The sequence below is a fragment of the Thalassophryne amazonica genome, chromosome 4, assembly GCF_902500255.1.
Source record: "Thalassophryne amazonica chromosome 4, fThaAma1.1, whole genome shotgun sequence".
NCBI classification, from domain to species: domain Eukaryota; kingdom Metazoa; phylum Chordata; class Actinopteri; order Batrachoidiformes; family Batrachoididae; genus Thalassophryne; species Thalassophryne amazonica.
In genome coordinates this window covers 10,096,676-10,118,561 of record NC_047106.1, presented here as the reverse complement: position 1 = coordinate 10,118,561, position 21,886 = coordinate 10,096,676, and the positions used below count along the sequence as shown (strand labels likewise).

At 40.3% G+C, this 21,886-nt stretch overlaps 1 protein-coding gene across 1 annotated transcript in view; it reads right to left on the bottom strand.

The window, feature by feature from the left end:
- The window catches only part of si:cabz01090165.1 (uncharacterized protein LOC100333421 homolog), a 950,945-nt gene that overhangs the window by 46,759 nt on the left and 882,300 nt on the right, over positions 1–21,886 (bottom strand). The window contains exons 10-12 of the mRNA XM_034169060.1: positions 19,844–20,027; positions 19,433–19,652; positions 19,092–19,357 (exon numbers count right to left, since the gene is read on the bottom strand). Of these exons, the coding sequence (XP_034024951.1) occupies positions 19,233–19,357; positions 19,433–19,652; positions 19,844–20,027 (529 nt within the window). The 3' untranslated portion in view covers positions 19,092–19,232. The remainder of the gene's footprint in view (positions 1–19,091; positions 19,358–19,432; positions 19,653–19,843; positions 20,028–21,886) is intronic.

Sequence of the window (21,886 nt, the reverse complement as noted above, 5' to 3'; positions counted from 1 at the left end):
AATCAAAGTTAATCAAAATTTAATCACTTTTTCCTCATTAAATGCCTTTTAAAATTTAGAAACAAATAATTATCGTATTAACAAACTGGAGGGATTTGACTGTTCTCTCTCTCTGCATTTTTCAGAGAAGGGTTTTGCAAAAGCCTGGGAATGACCCTGGTGCTTGTATCTAATAACATACAGCAGATGTTCGTAGGCCTTTGGAAACCTATGCATGTACCCTCTATGACACATGAATGAATGAGCCCATCTTCTCTAGCTTGAGACAATAAGTTAAAAGCAATACGTGCTATCACCATCTTATTACTCCCTTTTGCATCTGTTGAACTTTAATGCAGCAGATCAGTTGAAAAGCATGAAAAGCATGTTTTTGCTTTGTCCATGTGAGATCCCGTAGATGTGCTTTATGGTCCACGGATGGTGGATCAGTGATGTCAAATGTTAGTTTATCAATAAAACTGTATATATTTTAAAATTCAAATCCCAAAGTCATACTTCCATGCAATCCTGCAGAATGGATTTGTGTGAATTTAACCACAAAAGAAAAAAGGGAGATGGCTAAGAAGAGACATTGGCACAGGTTAGGGTTGGAGGTATTGGTAGGGTTAGCCCCAGGCCCAGCTCACACCTGGGGCCAACTTTCCTGTATTCTGGTGTGATGGGGTTTGTCTCTCTTAGCTTAGGTGTGGTTTTAAATTTTGAAATTAACTATGTATCTATCACTATCTATCACTTTCCTTCCTTTCCAAAGCCTTGATCTGGAAGCCAGCAAGGCCACTGATGTTTGTCAGATGGTGAAAACCTGCCCTGACCATTTGGAAAGTTCTTGATGTTAATCCACAGCTAACAACTGCCTGTGTACAAGATACCTCAAAGTAACATCGATTTTTTTTCTTTTTTTTTGAATAACATGTTGTGCACAGGTGATTTGATGGCCTAAAAATGCCTCGATTTCTCACATTTTGGAGGCACTGACAGAGGCGTAGAACTTGAATAGTTTTTAATGAAGCAATTCCAAATAATTTTCCAACTGTAAGGAGCACTCTCAGCACCTTTCAATATTCAAACCACTCCTGCAGTCTTTTATTGTTTTACTTAATCTTGTCCTTTATTATTACAGCACCCTCTAGCAGCAGAGACTGACATTTTAATCCTATTTTTGTCTGGATAAAGATCCAAAAATGTATGCAAGCTCATGAAGCATAGCAACAAAATACACCTATATTAGGCGCAACCATTGAACTATTTCTCTGTAGTTTGGAAGTCTGAATATTTGAATGCAGTCAGAGGACTTTCTTGCTTCTGCTGTGCATTTGGGTCAAACCTGACATTAATTTTATAGTGTTATTTGGATGTGATTAACTTTCAAGTGTTGGATCCCCAAATATAATGTTTTATACAACCCCATTTCCAATGAAGTTGGGGCATTGTGTAAAATGTAAATAAAAACAGAATACAATGATTTGCAAATCCTCTTCAACCTATATTCAATTGAATACACCACAAAGACAAGATATGTAATGTTCAAACTGACAGACTTTATTGTTTTTGTGCAAATATTTGCTTGTTTTGAAATGGATGCCTGCAACAGGTTTCAAAAAAGTTGGGACAGTGGTATGTTTACCACTGTGTTACATCACCTTCTAACAACACTCAAGCTTTTGGAAACTGAGGACACTCATGATTGGGGAAAAAAGAGCATCCCCAAAAGTCTCAGCCATTCACAAGCAAAAATGTGGTGAGGATCATCACTTTTTGAATAACTGCATGAAAAAATAGTCCAACAGTTTAAGAACAATGTTTCTCAATGTTCATTTGCAAGAAATTTAGGGAATCCATCATCTACAGTCCATAATATAATCAGAAGATTCAGAAGATCTGGAGAACTTTCTACACATAAGCGGAAAGGCCGAAAACCAACATTGAATGCCCGTGACCTTCGATCCCTCAGGCAGCACTGCATTAAAAACCAACATCATTGTGTAAAGGATCTTACCGCTTGGGGTCAGGAACACTTCAGAAAACCATTGTCAGTTGACACAGTTCATTGCTACATCTACAAGTGCAAGTTAAAACTTTACCATGCAAAGTGAAAGTCATACATCAACAACATCATTAATACCGCCACCTTCTCTGGGCCCGAGCTCATTTGAAATGGACATACGCAAAGTGGAAAAGTGTGCTGTGGTCTGATGAGTCCACATTTCAAATTGTTTTTCGAAATCATGGACGTCGTGTCCTCTGGACAAAAGAGGAAAAAGACCATCCAGACTGTCACCAGTGCTAAGTTCAAAAGACAGCATCTGTGATGGTATGGGGATGTGTTAGTGCCAATGGCATCACATTTGTGATGGCACCAGCAATGCTGAAAGGTACATCCAGGTTTTGGAGCAACATACTGTCATCCACGCAACATCTTTTTCAGGGACCTCCCTCCTTATTTCAGCAAGACAATGCCAAGACACATTCTACACGCGTTACAACAGTGTGGCTTCATAGTAAAAGAGTGCAGATACTAGACTGGCCTGCCTGCAGTCCAGACCTGTCCCCCATTGAAAATGTGTGGCGCATTATGAAGCACAAAATACGACAACGAAGACCTCGGACTGTTCCGAGGTCTTCCACCTACAAAGCTTCAAAAATTAGTGTCCACAGTTCCCAAATGCTTACTGAGTGTTGTTAGAAGGAAAGGTGATGTAACACAGTGGTAAACATACTTCGTGGTGCGCTAATTTCAAACTGTTCCACGCTGTTTCGCTGTTTTCATCCAAATGCCATACAAACTTCGCACTATATATGAAAGGGGCCATTAACAAAAGCACAAATGTTGCTCCACAAAATAGTTTGTTTTTGTACACAGACAAACACAGTCACACCCGCATGACATCTTGAGATGTGGGAGGGAGTCAGAGCACCCAGACAGAACCCATGCAAACTCCACACAGAAAAGCCCCAGGTGATCCCACGACCTTCTTGCTGTGAGGTAACAGTGCTAACCACTAAGCTGTGCTGCCTCCCGGCCAGTCTATAAATGAATAAACGGCAGGAAAATAAGCAAAAGCGATGGGATGAATGAAGGCCAGACACACGTATCTGAACATCAATGTAGTAAATGTCACAAATACATTAATATCTGCTAATTGGTACTCATGGTGCTAACTTACAAATTAAACACCAAAATTTTACACAACAGAAATACTGGAGCACAGACTTAATGGTCTGTGAGTAAAACTATCTACATACTAAGCCACAATATCTCATATTTGTGATAAAATGCTCAGAAAGGATAACGACAGTGGAGTCCAGAGCTAGCAGCCAGTTAACTGTGTCAGCTTATGGCTGGACCGACGCACAATAGCCACAATAGCCTAAATCTTTATGGCTTCAATTAACTTAAAATGAATGAGTTCTATAAAAAATCACCCCCAGTCCAGTTGTCATTGTTATTGGGGAGGACAGGTACACCAGTTCTGCTAATGTTCTGCTGTCACGCTTTCATCCAGAGGTACAAGTTAATGGTTCCAAGATCAAACCATTCGGTAACACTTTATATTAACGGCATGCTATAAAGCATTAGTAAAGCATTTATGAAGTGGAAATAAATGCTGAAATAACTATTTGTAAAACATTTACAAAGTATTTGTTTTATTAGCTACTCAATGGTAAGAACATGAATAGATGGCTTAATAATTATTAATAACAAAATATATAATGTCTTTATAAAACATTTAGAAATTATTTTTTAATTCTCTATAAACCATTTAAGAAAAGTTGGTCATTAATAGTTCTTCATTTACAAATGTAAAATCAGACACTATTCATTAGCGATAAAACATACTATACAAATCATATTTTTATTGTCTTTACATTTTTTCCTCACAAATTATTAAGCATTCTTTTTATTAACTACTCATTGGTAAGAACATAAATAGATAGCTTAATCATTATTAATCACAAAATATGTAATGTCTTTATAAAACATTTATAAATGATTTTTTTAATTCTCTATAAACCATTTAAGAATCCCACAATAACGACTATTATTTGTTCATCACATTCCTCTTCTGTTAATTTAGCTACTACCTCCTCTCTGCTCTCTAATTCTTTCCTCTTTTCCTTTTTAGCTCTCTCAAATACTGTACCTCCGGTTAAAGATGTCCTCATATTGAGCTTTTTCCCAGTGCCATCTTTTTAAATTTAAATATTAATAGTAAAAGTAAGTCCCTTCGGCTGCTCCCTTGTTTGCACTCGGGGTCGCCACAGCAAATCCAAGGTGAATCTGCATGTTCAACTGGCACAGTTTTACGCCGGATGCCCTTCCTGACGCAACTCCACATTACATGGAGAAATGTGGCAGGGGTGGGATTTGAACCCGGAACCTTCTGCATTAAAACCAAGCGCATTAACCACTTGGCTACCACCCCTGCTTAAATATTAATATTATTATTTATTTTATTTTTTATGATTATTTATTAGTCCTTATTTTTATTTTATTTTATTCAGTTTCTTAATTTTAATTTTGAGCACCCAATCGTTTATTTAATTTTATGTCTTATTAATTAAATTTCTAATTTTAAGCACTCAGTTGTTTCTAGGAATATAAACTTCTTGTTTTTTCAAACCAAATAAGATGTGATTTTATTTACCTCGCTGACAAATGGCTGCAACACCAATGATACTACAAGGGTAGGCTGAAAAGTTCTAAGGCTCACCAAGAAGGAGAAATGCCATTTCAATAAAACTTGGCATGCATTAAGTTCAACTCTTCTGATGACTAACTGTGTTATTTTCTTCCAGGTTGTGAGGTAGTTTGTGGTTCATAGCCAAGTTTGAAAGTTTGTGGTAGAGGGAAACGGCAAAAATGGACAAAATCTGGCATTGTGGTGTGATTAAGTACCTGCATAAGAAGGGGTTAAAGCCCAAGGACATTCATGCGGATATGGTTGCTACATTTGGGGATGAAGCTCGTATATCACCGACAGATGGCAACAGCTCACACAATTGTTCAACAAATTAAAGTGGTGAGGAAGATATCCTACAGCACTTCCTGTGTCTGGTCTCATTTACGACGAACGTCTGAGGAGAAAGATTAAAATGAAAAACTGGTTTTAACCATTTGTCATATCGTATGGACTAACGTTGCTTAATCATTGGCGTTCTCATGCACACTTCCAGCGGACACTTCATCGAAAATGATGGTTAGTTGGCTATGCGCGTAAGGGTTAGCGAAAGCTAGGCTAAAGCTAAATTGGGTAACTTGTCATAACAAATCCAACTGCTTAACGTATTCTAAGGTTGAAAATCATCAAGTGGACACTTTGTTTCCGTCCGAGAGACTATCCGCTTGATTGATGTGAATTTATATCATCGGATGTAGAACATCATTAGTTTTTTAATACCCATTAGCCGATTAGCCACTATCGCTTAGCGGTTAATGGCGACCCGTTCTGAGCCCACGTTTAGCTACCGGTTAGAAACTAATGGCGGCGCAATTACTCACAGATCGACGCCACCACCTAACCAAACATCACTTTAACATTTCACAATGAATGTACCCGCACTCCTCGTCTAATACCACCGTACCAATTCCTCAAAACAAAATATGCATTGATAAGTATTTCTGAATGGATATATAAAAGTGAATTGGTCAACTGTTTGTGACTCTGCGTAACACAAATTGCATCTACAAATGAGTTATAATGCAAATTTAAGCAACACTTTAGTTAGGCTCACACCAAATATTTACTAACAGCTTCTAAAGGCTTTATAATAGTAATTTTAAGTTTATTAACGCATTGATAAACATTTAAAAATGGACATATAAAAGTGAATTGGTCAACTGTTAGAGATTGTGATAAAAATATATATATTAAGCATATACAAATGAGTTATAAAAAAATTTAAGCATCACTTTAGTTAAGCTCACACAAAATACTTTACTAACAGCTTGTAAAGGCTTTATAATAGTATTTTTAAGTTTACTAATGCGTTGATAAGCATTTATAAATGGGCATATAAAAGTGAATTGGTCAACTGTTTGAGATTGTGATTAAAATATATATTAAGCATATACAAATGAGTTATAAAAAAATTTAATCACCACAAGGATATTACAAATGCTTAACTAATGCTCAGTTAAGGCTTATTGGTACATCAAAAGAAGAATTCATACATAGATAAAGTCTTTAAAACTACATACTTGTAGTGATTGGGAACTTGAGCTTTGTACATTATTAACAAATGATACACAAAGTATTGAGGAATAAGGATAGGTAGTTAATGCAATCTTTACAAATGTTATAACTGATTCATTGAGCATCAACTAATCGTTTATTAATGCTTAGTAAATGCTTAATAATTTGTAAGGAAAAAATGTAAAGACAATAAAAAATATTTGTAAAGTATTTTTATCACTAATGAATTGTGTCTGATTTTATGTTTGTAAATGATGAACTATTAATGATCAACTTTTCTTAGATGGTTTATAGAGAATTAAAAATCATTTATAAATGTTTTATTAAGACATTACATATATTGTTCTTTATAATTATTAAGCCATCTATTTATGTTCTTACCAACGAGTAGCTAATAAAGAACACTTTTTAAATGTTTTACAAGTAGTTATTTAAGCATTTACTCACACTTTATAAATACTTTACTAATGCTTTATAGCGTGCAGTTAATATAAAGTGTTACCAACCATTCTTAAGGGCCCCTTCACACAGTACGAATAAGTACAAATCAGGGCAACTCATGGCGGAACAGCTCATATGAGCGAACCACGAAAACATCGAGCCAATGGGCAGTCGTGCACAATGCCGCTGTAATGCCACAGCCTGTCTAGTGGATTTTTATTTTATTTTAGCACTGTTGTCGTGCGTTACCTGTGCTGCTCCACAGCCTGTCTAGCGTCGGATTCCCTGTTTGGGAATCCGCTAGCTTAGCGTAGCTACTAGCTCTTAGCCGTTTTAGCATGGCGGCTTCTCCTGTCTCTCCCGTACTTTTCTGCTCTGGGTGTGAAATGTTTAGTTATTCCTCGGCCTCTTTTAGCAGTAACGGTACTTGTAATAAGTGCAACTTATTCGTAGCTTTGGAGGCCAGGCTGGGCGAATTGGAGGCTCGGCTCCGCACCGTGGAAAATTCTACAGCTAGCCAGGCCCCTGTAGTCGGTGCGGACCAAGGTAGCTTAGCCGCCGTTAGTTCCCCCCTGGCAGACCCCGTGCAGTCGGGAAAGCAGGCTGACTGGGTGACTGTGAGGAGGAAGCATAGCCCTAAACAGAAGCCCCGTGTACACCGTCAACCCGTTCACATCTCTAACCGTTTTTCCCCACTCGACGATACACTCGCCGAGGATCAAACTCTGGTTATTGGTGACTCTGTTTTGAGAAATGTGAAGTTAGCAACACCAGCAACCATTGTCAATTGTCTTCCGGGGGCCAGAGCAGGCGACATCGAAGGACATTTGAAATTGCTGGCTAAGGCTAAGCGTAAATTTGGTAAGATTGTAATTCACGTCGGCAGTAATGACACTCGGTTACGCCAATCGGAGGTCACTAAAATTAACATTGAATCGGTGTGTAACTTTGCAAAAACAATGTCGGACTCTGTTGTTTTCTCTGGGCCCCTCCCCAATCAGACCAGGAGTGACATGTTTAGCCGCATGTTCTCCTTGAATTGCTGGCTGTCTGAGTGGTGTCCAAAAAATGAGGTGGGCTTCATTGATAATTGGCAAAGCTTCTGGGGAAAACCTGGTCTTGTTAGGAGAGACGGCATCCATCCCACTTTAGAGGGAGCAGCTCTCATTTCTAGAAATCTGGCCAATTTTTTGGGATCCTCCAAACTGTGACTGTCTAGCGTTGGGACCAGGATGCAGAGCTGTGGTCTTATACACCTCTCTGCAGCTTCTCTCCCCCTGCCATCCCCTTATTACCCCATCCCCGTAGAGACGGTGCCTGCTCCCAGACCACCAATAACTAGCAAAAATCTATTTAAGCATAAAAATTCAAAAAGAAAAAATAATATAGCACCTTCAATTGCACCACAGACTAAAACAGTTAAATGTGGTCTATTAAACATTAGGTCTCTTTCTTCTAAGTCCCTGTTGGTAAATGATATAATAATTGATCAACGTATTGATTTATTCTGCCTAACAGAAACCTGGTTACAGCAGGATGAATATGTTAGTTTAAATGAGTCAACACCCCCGAGTCACACTAACTGTCAGAATGCTCGTAGCACGGGCCGAGGCGGAGGATTAGCAGCAATCTTCCATTCCAGCTTATTAATTAATCAAAACCTAGACAGAGCTTTAATTCATTTGAAAGCTTGTCTCTTAGTCTTGTCCATCCAAATTGGAAGTCCCAAAAACCAGTTTTATTTGTTATTATCTATCGTCCACCTGGTCGTTACTGTGAGTTTCTCTGTGAATTTTCAGACCTTTTGTCTGACTTAGTGCTTAGCTCAGATAAGATAATTATAGTGGGCGATTTTAACATCCACACAGATGCTGAGAATGACAGCCTCAACACTGCATTTAATCTATTATTAGACTCTATCGGCTTTGCTCAAAAAGTAAATGAGTCCACCCACCACTTTAATCATATTTTAGATCTTGTTCTGACTTATGGTATGGAAATAGAAGACTTAACAGTATTCCCTGAAAACTCCCTTTTGTCTGATCATTTTTTAATAACATTTACATTTACCCTGATGGACTACCCTGCAGTGGGGAATAAGTTTCATTACACTAGAAGTCTTTCAGAAAGCGCTGTAACTAGGTTTAAGGATATGATTCCTTCTTTATGTTCTCTAATGTCATATACCAACACAGAGCAGAGTAGCTACCTAAACTCTGTAAGGGAGTTAGAGTATCTTGTCAATAGCTTTACATCCTCATTGAAGACAACTTTGGATGCTGTAGCTCCTCTGAAAAAGAGAGCTTTAAATCAGAAGTGTCTGACTCCGTGGTATAACTCACAAACTCGTAGCTTAAAGCAGATAACCCGTAAGTTGGAGAGGAAATGGCGTCTCACTAATTTAGAAGATCTTCACTTAGCCTGGAAAAAGAGTTTGTTGCTCTATAAGAAAGCCCTTCGTGAAGCTAGGACATCTTTCTACTCATCAATCAATCAATCAACTTTTTTCTTGTATAGCACCAAATCACAACAAACAGTTGCCCCAAGGCGCTCCACATTGCAAGGCAAGGCCATACAATAATTATGAAACACAGTCTACGTCTAAAGCAACATAACCAAGGGAAGGGATTCATCACTAATTGAAGAAAATAAGAACAACCCCAGGTTTCTTTTCAGCACTGTAGCCAGGCTGACAAAGAGTCAGAGCTCTATTGAGCTGAGTATTCCATTAACTTTAACTAGTAATGACTTCATGACTTTCTTTGCTAACAAAATTTTGACTATTAGAAAAAAAATTACTCATAACCATCCCAAAGATGTATCGTTATCTTTGGCTGCTTTCAGTGATGCCGGTATTTGGTTAGACTCTTTCTCTCCGATTGTTCTGTCTGAGTTATTTTCATTAGTTACTTCATCCAAACCATCAACATGCTTATTAGACCCCATTCCTGCCAGGCTGCTCAAGGAAGTCCTACCATTATTTAATGCTTCAATCTTAAATATGATCAATCTATCTTTGTTAGTTGGTTATGTACCACAGGCCTTTAAGGTGGCAGTAATTAAACCATTACTTAAAAAGCCATCACTTGACCCAGCTATCTTAGCTAATTATAGGCCAATCTCCAACCTTCCTTTTCTCTCAAAGATTCTTGAGAGGGTAGTTGTAAAACAGCTAACTGATCACCTGCAGAGGAATGGTCTATTTGAAGAGTTTCAGTCAGGTTTTAGAATTCATCATAGTACAGAAACAGCATTAGTAAAGGTTACAAATGATCTTCTTATGGCTTCGGACAGTGGACTTATCTCTGTGCTTGTTCTGTTGGACCTCAGTGCTGCTTTTGATACTGTTGACCATAAAATTTTATTACAGAGATTAGAGCATGTCATAGGTATTAAAGGCATTGCGCTGCGGTGGTTTGAATCATATTTGTCTAATAGATTACAGTTTGTTCATGTAAATGGGGAATCTTCTTCACAGACTAAAGTTAATTATGGAGTTCCACAAGGTTCTGTGCTAGGACCAATTTTATTCACTTTATACATGCTTCCCTTGGGCAGTATTATTAGACGATATTGCTTAAATTTTCATTGTTACGCAGATGATACCCAGCTTTATCTATCCATGAAGCCAGAGGATACACACCAATTAGCTAAACTGCAGGATTGTCTTACAGACATAAAGACATGGATGACCTCTAATTTCCTGCTTTTAAACTCAGATAAAACTGAAGTTATTATACTTGGCCCCACAAATCTTAGAAGCATGGTGTCTAACCAGATCGTTACTCTGGATGGCATTTCCCTGATCTCTAGTAATACTGTGAGAAATCTTGGAGTTATTTTTGATCAGGATATGTCATTCAAAGCGCATATTAAACAAATATGTAGGACTGCCTTTTTGCATTTACGCAATATCTCTAAAATCAGAAAGGTCTTGTCTCAGAGTGATGCTGAAAAACTAATTCATGCATTTATTTCCTCTAGGCTGGACTATTGTAATTCATTATTATCAGGTTGTCCTAAAAGTTCCCTAAAAAGCCTTCAGTTGGTTCAGAATGCTGCAGCTAGAGTACTGACGGGGACTAGCAGGAGAGAGCATATCTCACCTGTGTTGGCCTCCCTTCATTGGCTTCCTGTTAATGCTAGAATAGAATTTAAAATTCTTCTTCTTACTTATAAGGTTTTGAATAATCAGGTCCCATCTTATCTTAGGGACCTCGTAGTACCATATTACCCCATTAGAGCGCTTCGCTCTCAGACTGCGGGCTTACTTGTAGTTCCTAGGGTTTGTAAGAGTAGAATGGGAGGCAGAGCCTTCAGCTTTCAGGCTCCTCTCCTGTGGAACCAGCTCCCAATTCAGATCAGGGAGACAGATACCCTCTCTACTTTTAAGATTAGGCTTAAAACTTTCCTTTTCGCTAAGGCTTATAGTTAGGGCTGGATCGGGTGACCCTGGACCATCCCTTGGTTATGTTGCTTTGGACGTAGACTGTGGGGGGGTTCCCATGATGCACTGTTTCTTTCTCTTTTTGCTCCGTATGCATCACTCTGCATTTAATCATTAGTGATCGATCTCTTTTTCCTGGTTCTTTCCCTCAGCCCCAACCAGTCTCAGCAGAATACTGCCCCTCCCTGAGCCTGGTTCTGCTGGAGGTTTCTTCCTGTTAAAAGGGAGTTTTTCCTTCCCACTGTGGCCAAGTGCTTGCTCATAGGGGGTCGTTTTGACCGTTGGGGTTTTTCATAATTATTGTATGGCCTTGCCTTGCAATGTGGAGCGCCTTGGGGCAACTGTTTGTTGTGATTTGGGCTATATAAGAAAAAAGTTGATTGATTGATTGATTGATAATAGTCTGTGCATGCAGGAACGCAGTGCGAGCAGCTGCTGCTGTGGGAAAAAAAATACATGCCACTCATGGGATTCAAACCTGCAATTTACAAAAGCTCTGATTGCCAGGCAGAAACTTTACCACTGAGATACCATTGCTGTCCTGTAAAAGGTGCATGGAAAATGCCTGAAATCAAAGAGGACAGGGACGTATTTAAGAAAATTTAAACCACACACCATATAAAAACACAACATTTTATTGAATCCCTCTTATCAAGCGGGCAATACAAGTATGATCCATCTGTTCCTCTGTAGATGACCCATGGTCACAGACGTACAGTCATGAAATGATATGAATGAGAAGCGGTGCACTCTTATGTCCACATCTGCTGGCGGTGTGTCCAGCTGGCCCAGTGTCTTGTGGACGGTGCACCGCAGGACAGACACTGCGTCATGGAACAGAGCTCATGTAGAGCTCATGTGGGTGACATAAGACTCAGATCACCACAGCGTGTTATGATCTGATGGTCCATTTAACATTGGTCAGCCTGTCAACATGTGCGGCATGCGCTCACTCGCTGCAGCCCATTGCAACAATATGTTCTTATGTATGTCCACGTGATGACAGCAAGCAGACAGATACGCATCACAGTTGACAGTTGTTACATCATGTACGTCCAAACACGGTACATGTTCCCCAGCCATGACGTCCAGAACCACAGATCTCCACAGCTGCTCCTGTCAGCAGCCACACTCCCTGTCAGTTCAGTGCACACACCAATGTGTCACTTGCAAAGCCACACTCCTGGGGGCACTTATGCTGTGTTTACACATAACAACAACAAGTCACAAATGCCACGAAGTATTACATTCTTGGCAGCTGATCACAAATCTGATGATTTGAGGCAGAGGCATCAGGTGTCCTCAGGAACTGCTGCAACCTGTTACCACCCATTACGATTAATGGCACGTGTTGCTGATGAATTATCAGGAACCATTATGCATGGTCAAAAATAATGTTCCGCGCTGTTTCGCGCTGTTCTGTCACATTGTGAATGAGGCAAATTGTCTCCATCAGCTGCTGAACAATTCAGATCGCTGCAGTTTGCTCCTCAAAATCCACAGCAGAAGAACTTCGTGACTGAATGCTTAGTCTGGCTCTGTGCTATGCAGTGGCGCAAAGAGGAGGAGGAGACAGAGAGAGCCAGATGTGTGGCTCCACGCGGCTCTCATCTGGCTCATTTTCCCAAGCATCAGGCAAAGCAGCAGCAGGTGGAGCATTGGAACAAAACCTTTAGCCGACTTGGCGTCACTGTCCTTCTTCAGCAAACTGCAGCAATGAAACTGAATGCGGTGCAACAGGGTTTAATTGTGTGCACATCAGAGAAGAACGCTGTCATGCTCTATTAAGGATCACCATCTAAGTGCAAATGAGTGGTATTAGATGTTAGTCTGTGTCAGCTGGAATTTGGCTGACACTTATGGTGAGAGGGTTCAATGGGCTCTCACAGCACACACTCTGTCCTTCAGCTGCTGGTGTCCACAAATACACATACAAATACAAAATATAAATGCAACACTTTTGGTTTTGCTCCCATTTTGTATGAGATCAACTCAAAGATCTAAAACTTTTTTCCACATACACAATATCACCATTTCCCTCAAATATTGTTCACAAACCAGTCTAAATATGGTGATAGTGAGCACTTCTCCTTTGCTGAGATAATCCATCCCACCTCACAGGTGTGCCATATCAAGATGCTGATTAGACACCATGATTAGTGCACAGGTGTGCCTTAGACTGCCCACAATAAAAGGCCACTCTGAAAGGTGCAGTTTTATCACACAGCACAATGCCACAGATGTCGCAAGATTTGAGGGCACGTGCAATTGGCATGCTGACAGCAGGAATGTCAACCAGAGCTGTTGCTCGTGTATTGAATGTTCATTTCTCTACCATAAGCCGTCTCCAAAGGCGTTTCAGAGAATTCGGCAGTACATCCAACCAGCCTCACAACCGCAGACCACGTGTAACCACACCAGCCCAGGACCTCCACATCCAGCATGTTTACCTCCAAGATCGTCTGAGACCAGCCACTCGAACAGCTGCTGAAACAATCGGTTTGCATAACCAAAGAATTTCTGCACAAACTGTCAGAAACCGTCTCAGGGAAGCTCATCTGCATGCTCGTCGTTCTCATTGAGGTCTCGACCTGACTCCAGTTCGTCGTCGTAACCGACTTGAGTGGGCAAATGCTCACATTCGCTGGCGTTTGGCATGTTGGAGAGGTGTTCTCTTCACGGATGAATCCCGGTTCACACTGTCCAGGGCAGATGGCAGACAGCGTGTGTGGCGTCGTGTGGGTGAGCGGTTTTCTGATGTCAATGTTGTGGATCGAGTGGCCCATGGTGGCGGTGGGGTTATGGTATGAGCAGGCGTCTGTTATGGACGAAGAACACAGGTGCATTTTATTGATGGCATTTTGAATGCACAGAGATACCGTGACGAGATCCTGAGGCCCACTGTTGTGCCATACATCCAAGAACATCACCTCATGTTGCAGCAGGATAATGCACGGCCCCATGTTGCAAGGATCTGTACACAATTCTTGTAAGCTGAAAATGTCCCAGTTCTTGCATGGCCGGCATACTCACTGGACATGTCACCCATTGAGCATGTTTGTGATGCTCTGGACCGGCGTATACGACAGCGTGTACCAGTTCCTGCCAATATCCAGCAACTTCGCACAGCCATTGAAGAGGAGTGGACCAACATTCCACAGGCCACAATTGACAACCTGATCAACTCTATGCGAAGGAGATGTGTTGCACTGCATGAGGCAAATGGTGGTCACACCAGATACTGACTGGTATCCCCCCCCCCAATAAAACAAAACTGCACCTTTCAGAGTGGCCTTTTATTGTGGACAGTCTAAGGCACACCTGTGCACTAATCATGGTGTCTAATCAGCATCTTGGTATGGCACACCTGTGAGGTGGGATGGATTATCTCAGCAAAGAAGTGCTCACTATCACAGATTTAGACTGGTTTGTGAACAATATTTGAGGGAAATGGTGATATTGTGTATGTGGAAAAAGTTTTAGATCTTTGAGTTCATCTCATACAAAATGGGAGCAAAACCAAAAGTGTTGCGTTTATATTTTTGTTGAGTGTAGTTGTAGCAACAGGTGTACGAAGAGTTAGAGGCAGCTATGATTTTACACATATTGCATACGATTCCTGCTTCATGCGCACTTTATGCACAAGTCGACCAAATTTGCATTATCTATGAAGGGGCCCTAAAATTTTCACAAAACTTTGTAAAAATTGCTTTTTTTTTAATACAAATCTTATAACAGCCAAGCCAACTGAATGCACATTTAGATGCTGAAATGATGAATAGTTGCTTGTTCCTGAAAGAATGCATCACATCTCCTGACTAATGCATTCAGTGATATTTTGAATTTTAGGTCTGGATCAGATATGCTTGTCAGATTTGAAGGAAGCATGTAACTGTAGGAAAAACCTGCAAAATTGACAGGGGGTCAAATACTTATTTCCCCCACTGTATCTATCTATCATGCCAAATCACAACACAAGTTGCCCCAAAGTGCTTCCTAAGGGTAACGTCTAAACTTGAAGAATTTTAAATTCTTAATTAGCGGCTGAGACCTTCACCAACAACTATTTGGATGGGAGACCTCTTCCAAATACCAGGAACTGTTTGTGTCTCCAGGTAAAACTGGAGTTGCATCAGGAGGGGAATCCGGTGTAAAATCCGTGATCCGCAGATCTGTGCTAGATGTGCTGTGGTGACCCCGCAGCTAAAAGACAACAGCAATATTGTAGCAATTTTCCCACTCTGCATATCGATATGCAGAGCGGGTAGCGTAATGGGTGATTGAGGTAACTGAGGTGGCAGTTTGATTCTGGTTCTGTCTATCATTAGTTCCTTGCCGCTAACCAATGTGATAACCTCCCAGTCCTGGCTGCAGGAAGATCCATGATTCCTGATTCTACGTAAGCGGACTATAACTGGTATTTGGCAAAATCACAAAGTGATTGTGAGTCACTTTTGGTCTGGAGGAGAGCATGCTAAGACAGTCCCAGTTGAAGGAACAATTAATCTGGGAAATAATTCATCTTTCCATTCTATCATCTCTGGAATCATCTCTTGATTTAATCTTCTGGCAGTTAATTTACCACCATGACAGACATCAGGAATGCCAACAGCAGGTACAACATTAAGCGAGCTCTTTCACACAGAAATGAGTCATTTGGAATGGTGCAGGTGTTTCATTTTGATGCCCCCTGGAGGCTGCCACTGGAGGTTCTCCAGGCACATCCTCCTTTGAGGAGACCACATGGGACACCCAGAACATGCTGGAGGGAGAGAACACACATCTAGCATCGGATAACCTTGGGATCAGTGAGGAGGAGCTGGGAAATAGGACGTTGAGATGACTCTGCTTTAAGTGTGAGCATGTGTTACTCTTATTCAGGTGAGTGACTCTTCATTAAATTGTGTTTTTTGAGGATGAGCGCTCAGTTGGCATTCAGTGACAGACTGAATGACCTTTCATCTCTGCTTTGCTCACAGGGGGTCGTTTTGACCGTTGGGGTTTTTACGTAATTATTGTATGGCTTTGCCTTACAATATAAAGCGCCTTGGGGCAACTGTTTGTTGTGATTTGGCGCTATATAAATAAAATTGATAATGATGATGATGATGATGATTTCCTGAAGAACCTCTCTGTATGTCTTCCCTCATTGTCTGTGTCTCTTTGTCCACTTTGAATTTCAATTTTCAATAACAAATAGAACTTCTTCACATTTCATTACTTCCACCTGTGTCACTGGCTGAGGTATAATATTTAATTTGCATGAGTTTGAGGTTTGGACAAAGGATGTTTACAGAACCGTCTGATTGGATTGCATCCCAATTACCATGGTAACAGTGTAAATATGCACGTGGTCTGTCCATGGCAAGGTGCTTTCTGTGTGATCATCCAATGCTTTTGGTTTGCTGGGTGGCACTGAAACAGAACAAGGCCACAATGAGGAACCAAAGTTCTGATGTAAACGGTAAGTATATATGGGAACTACAGCTAAAAGCCCACCCACAACTTGTTCACGCAAATAAACATAAATAAACATTTGCACAGTGGTGGGCACAGTTCAGCTAATCCGATAACAGACAATTATCAAAGCTAATGTTTTTGCTAGGGGATTAGCTTTTCAGATAAGTTTTAAAACCATCATTGGACCAATTATCTTCCAATAAATTTTGTTCCAATAACTTTCCGTCCGATAACTTTTTTTTTTTTTTTTTGCTGGTAAAGTGAGCAAAGTTTAATGGCCAAAAATGTTTGTAAACCCTAAAACCAACCATTTTAGTCAGCCTGTTGTGTTTGTAGCAGACTGGCTGCCTGTCGCTTGCTGATGACATCATCATTAAGCACAAAACGTGATTGGCCGGTCGACGCAGGGAGCATTATGGGTAGGTTCATTTTTTCAGGTTCACTTCAGATGTTACAGTGAGTGAGTCCGCTCGACACAAAAACAAAATGGACTAATTTAACATTATTTTATTTTATTTATTTGTGGCTGTAATTTAATCGCCAAGCCTCGGTGGGGGGGAGGAGCTCTCATGGTGCAGCTGTGTAAAAAGGGAGGGACTTTTCTTCACGTTTAGACACTGTTTTGGATTTTTAAAAAAGGTTGTTTTATGTGGATTATTTATTCAGATTAATCCCACTGAAACTAACAGGTAAGAATTTATATTTACTACATGTATTTTACTCTGCCAATCAATGCATTAATGGACGTATTTCGGATGTTTAAGCTGCAGGGTTGAAACCATGTGAAAAACAGCAGCAGCTTTTTAGTTCGTGTATATAATACAGAGATAAACTGTGACTTCCAATTCAGTGTTTTACTACTTTTGAAAGATGATGACAGTGTTTAGAGGTTTTTTTATTCATTCATTTTTCGTGCGTTCTTATGTGTTTGTGCTTCTTGAATTTACCCAGCAGCGAAAAGTGAAAGTGAAACTGGTTTATCAGAAGCCGACAGTGTAATCTGATGTGGCCGCGTCCGAATCAATACTAAAAGTTATCCGTTATCTGTAATAAACCTAAATTATTTTAGCAGTTTACCGGTTTAGTGTCATCAAAGACAACTTTTCAGTTATCAGATTAATGGTTACTGAAGCTAACTTTTTGCTTAGCTGTGCCCACCACTGCATTTGCATAACTTTGGTAGACACATGTGTTAACCCTCTGGGGCCGACGCCGTCGTATCTGATGGCTAAGACCAAACTTTACTAAATTATAAATAACTTTTTAATGATATGAGATAGAAACTTACTTTTTTTTTTTGCTGAAAAGTTAACTCTGCAGACTTTCGAGCCAGCCATCGCCCATCTTTGTACTCCTCATAGAAGCTGTGTGATGACGTGTGCAATATGAGTGTCCAATCGGAATTGGTTCACCGTCACATGGTTTTACAAAATCCAATCGTAGGGCAGATTTACATCACGTTAAAAGCCAAAGATCGTTTTCAGGAGTGATATGTTACTAGTTGGCCCATTTGAAAAGCCCCCTGGGTGCTCCAATGAGTACATACTATTTAGTATATACTCAGTGCGCCCTGCACCATTACGCACAACGATCAGTGAAAGCAGACAGAGAGCCTATGATGACAATCTCACATGAAAGCTGCTTTAGGAGCAGCACAGAACAGTCAAAAACAGAGTAGAAGTATAAGTTTGTGTTGTAACCTTTGTGTAATAGCAGACAGAAATTGCTTTGAGATGAAGACAAATTTTGTAGTTCAAAATGTGCATTTGTGTTTATTGTTTGAACCTTTTTGTTGTACAGTCTTTCACACAAGACCTCAAATTACCTTTATAAAGTGTCAAAATAGTTGTTTATTATAGTTTGCTGTGTGTTTTGAATAAGTGTTTGTGGAAAATTATTTTCCGCTTCTCTTTTTTCTTTCTTATTTTTGTTTGTAAACCTTTATTACACTTATAAAACACAACAAAAGCATATATATTCTGAAAGCACAGGTTGTCCTGAAAAAAGAGATATAAAACTTGATTGTGGGACGCAGGGAGAGCTGTTAACAGCAATAATAAATCATTTATTCCAGGCGAGTGAACGGTCCAAAAAATGCCCTCGGACCCCAGAGGGTTAAAGAAGCTGGGAACCAGCAAATCCACGGCCAAGTTCTGGGTAAATATCTACGCTGGATTACCAAAATTTGAACAATTCACTCACGGTGGCCTCATCAGATTCAAGATGACTCTGCATGTTGAGTTAAGATTTTTCACTCACTCATTCCATGACCTAATTAATATGCAAATCAAGTCACTGTTGCTGTGGAGATTGCTCCCCCTGTTGGCACTACCTATGTGCCAAGTGTGGTTACTTTGAGCACAAGAGTCTTGGAGATATAATGGTAAATGTTCAGAAGTACGGTACTTTTGATACTTTGTTAGAGCGAGTGGAGGATAATAATTTCCACTGTTCTCACATCTTAGTCTCTAGGACGATGGGAGCATTGAGGGGTAATGACAGTGAGATGAGATTAGCCTGGGAAAGATTTAAAGACAGCAGCTACTCACCAATGACAAGAGCAGCTCCTCAGCTTACAGTGGAGTTTGGCTCCAGGCACCGGCAACAAATCAAAAACAAGGGGGAAGGAGTTGGAGTATTGGTTTTGACTTCAAGATATGTGGATTATGGTTTGTGACTGAAGATTTGTGTTATTGGGAGATGGCATCATCATCATGGGTAGGATTTAAGTCCACTACAGTCGTCCCCCGAACAGACGCTCCTCCTTCTGCTGCCATTGAAGATGATGGTTGACAGTTTTTATTGACACCTCCACCTAAGAGACAATAAGAATGGTCACTTTCCCCATTTTTCTTTATGTTCTCCTCCAATTGTCATCTTATCCAGTTACCTTGACCTCCAGAAGAGGAGGATGGAGGCAGAGCAAGAACATTGGCTCCTCCTCCTCCTCCTCCATTGGTCTGGGAGCAGACGTTGGCGTGGCGTGCGGCTGCTTTCTGCTTGTAGTGGTTACTATGCAGCTTGTACTTCATCAGCAGGATGAAGATGAAAACGAGGACGGAGGCGACGATGATCCCGCCGATGATGATGATCATGGTTCCACCCAGGAACTGGAAACAGAACGCAGAGACTAGCACTCAGCCAGACGTGCAGATCACATGACTCACGAACTGTGCAGTGGTTGGTGGTGTTCTGCTCATACACTTAACTGAGACGATTTACTGAACTGCAGCATTTTTTCTAATTTGCTGGATTTTAAAATTTCAGCATTTCCCTAACCTTGTCCAATTGTCACACTTACCTGGTCTCTTATCGAGTGGCAGCGCCCGTATTCTGTCTCTGTGGTGAATGACACGCAGCCCACCAGTTTGGTGCCTGTCAGGGCGGTGATGCCGTCATCGTAGACAGCCAACACACACAGCTCGTAGTCCCTCGATGATGCCAGGTCACTCAGTTGAAAGTACTTGTGGTTGGCTGGAATCATCCTGAATGAGTTCGGGAGACAAACGAAAAAGGTTGGACAGGTGTGTTGTGTTTTGAAATACTCTTATCGGTCAGCCAATCCAAACTCAAGAATACCAGGACCCACGTCTGGGCTCCACCCAAATTTTCAGTTCGTTCAATTTTAGATGTTGTATTGAATAAATCCCTTCCCTGGACAGTTAATCTCTTCCTCAGCCTGCAAGATGACCCCCCCCCCCCCCCCCCACACACACACACACACACACTCTGTCTGCCTCTTCACCCTGCACTTCAGCTCCGCCCCCAAATGGGCGGGTTGTTCCCCTCAGTGTGGATCAGTAAAGTTATGTGATAATGGTTGAAAGATGTATTTTGACCTTTATCTGCGGTGAATACACAGGCTCAGTAGGTATAAAAGTAAAACTGTGTTCTGTCCGTGTAGCATGGTAAGCAGAAGAACAGTATGCATCATGGCATATAATCAGTGGTGGGCACACTTCCGATAATCCGATAACAGATAATTATCGAAGATAATGTTTTCATTATCGGATTACCTTTTTAGATAAATTTAAAAACCATCATCAGACTAATTATCCGATAACTTTTAGACCAATAACGTACTAAACTAAGCTGAACAGTGAAAAACATTTTCAAAACTGTTAAAGCTGTTGAGACCTACCTGTTAAAAGTTTCCTAATAGGCATGTTGTTCTACTCTCCGCAAACAGAAATCACTCTATCATCTGTAAGCAAAGGAGAACTGGTGACCAAAAAAAAGTCATTTCCTTTAACACCATACTAATATACTCGCAATGTCACCAAGTCATCCAGAGGCATACATGTTTAACTTATGGTTCAAATTTTAACCACTCATTTTAGACAAGTTATTTAAAATTATTGCCATGTCTGAAGTTTATAAAGTGAAAATATCAGATATATGTTTTCGTTTTAAAGTAATGTGCTAATTTTTAAGGTTTTGTGAGCACATGCTGTGCCAGGCAGCAATGCATTATGGGTAGCATAAGGTAATCTCAGACGTTCACGACAGGACAAATGCATTTCAGACACTCTGTTCAGGGTCCACAGATAACAGCATTAAACTCTAGTGCCTAAAACTCTCGTGAATATATTCTCTGGGTTTATAGACGTTAGTGTATTTGCGTTTGTTAAATTCCACGCATCTTAAATGTAGCAGACACGGATTATCTGGAATTTTGTTTGACATTTTTTCAAGGCCGCTACTGCCATCTACTGGCCAGGAGTGTTCATGGCAGTATTAAATGTCTGGGTACCTGACTGCTCTCAAAGTGTTGGTATTGTCCATTGTCCAGGCGCTTTTTGTGTGCATATATTTGTTAACTTTGTATTCTAAAACTACGGTTAGAAGTAATTCCGACTCCTTATCGGTCCACACGAACAAGGTTGGCGCCATGTTTTTAGTTTTTGTGGAAGTGACGACAAGAGAATAAGGCTCCTGATTGGATAGAATTTTAATCAGTACTGCCACCCAAAGGTTTGGCAGACTAATTACAACACATTTATACGGTTCGATGTGGATGGATTTTTTTTTTTAAACGACGTAGTGTGGATGAAGTTTTTTCCCCAAACTGAAAGGGTAAGATATTCGGTTTTACAAATACCCCACAACGTGTGTACATGGCCTTATGTCTGTGAAAGGCACCATATAAATAAATTTACTTACTTATTTACTAATATTGAGTGCACGTTTTACAACATCATAAAAGTTTTAAAACATGCAATTGCAATGACACTTCCAGGGCTCCGTAAAAATGCCTGTTTTTACAAATAAAAATGGAATATTTTACAAAAGCACATTTATCTTTAAACCAACACACGACACACGTCACATTAACGTGTTGGTT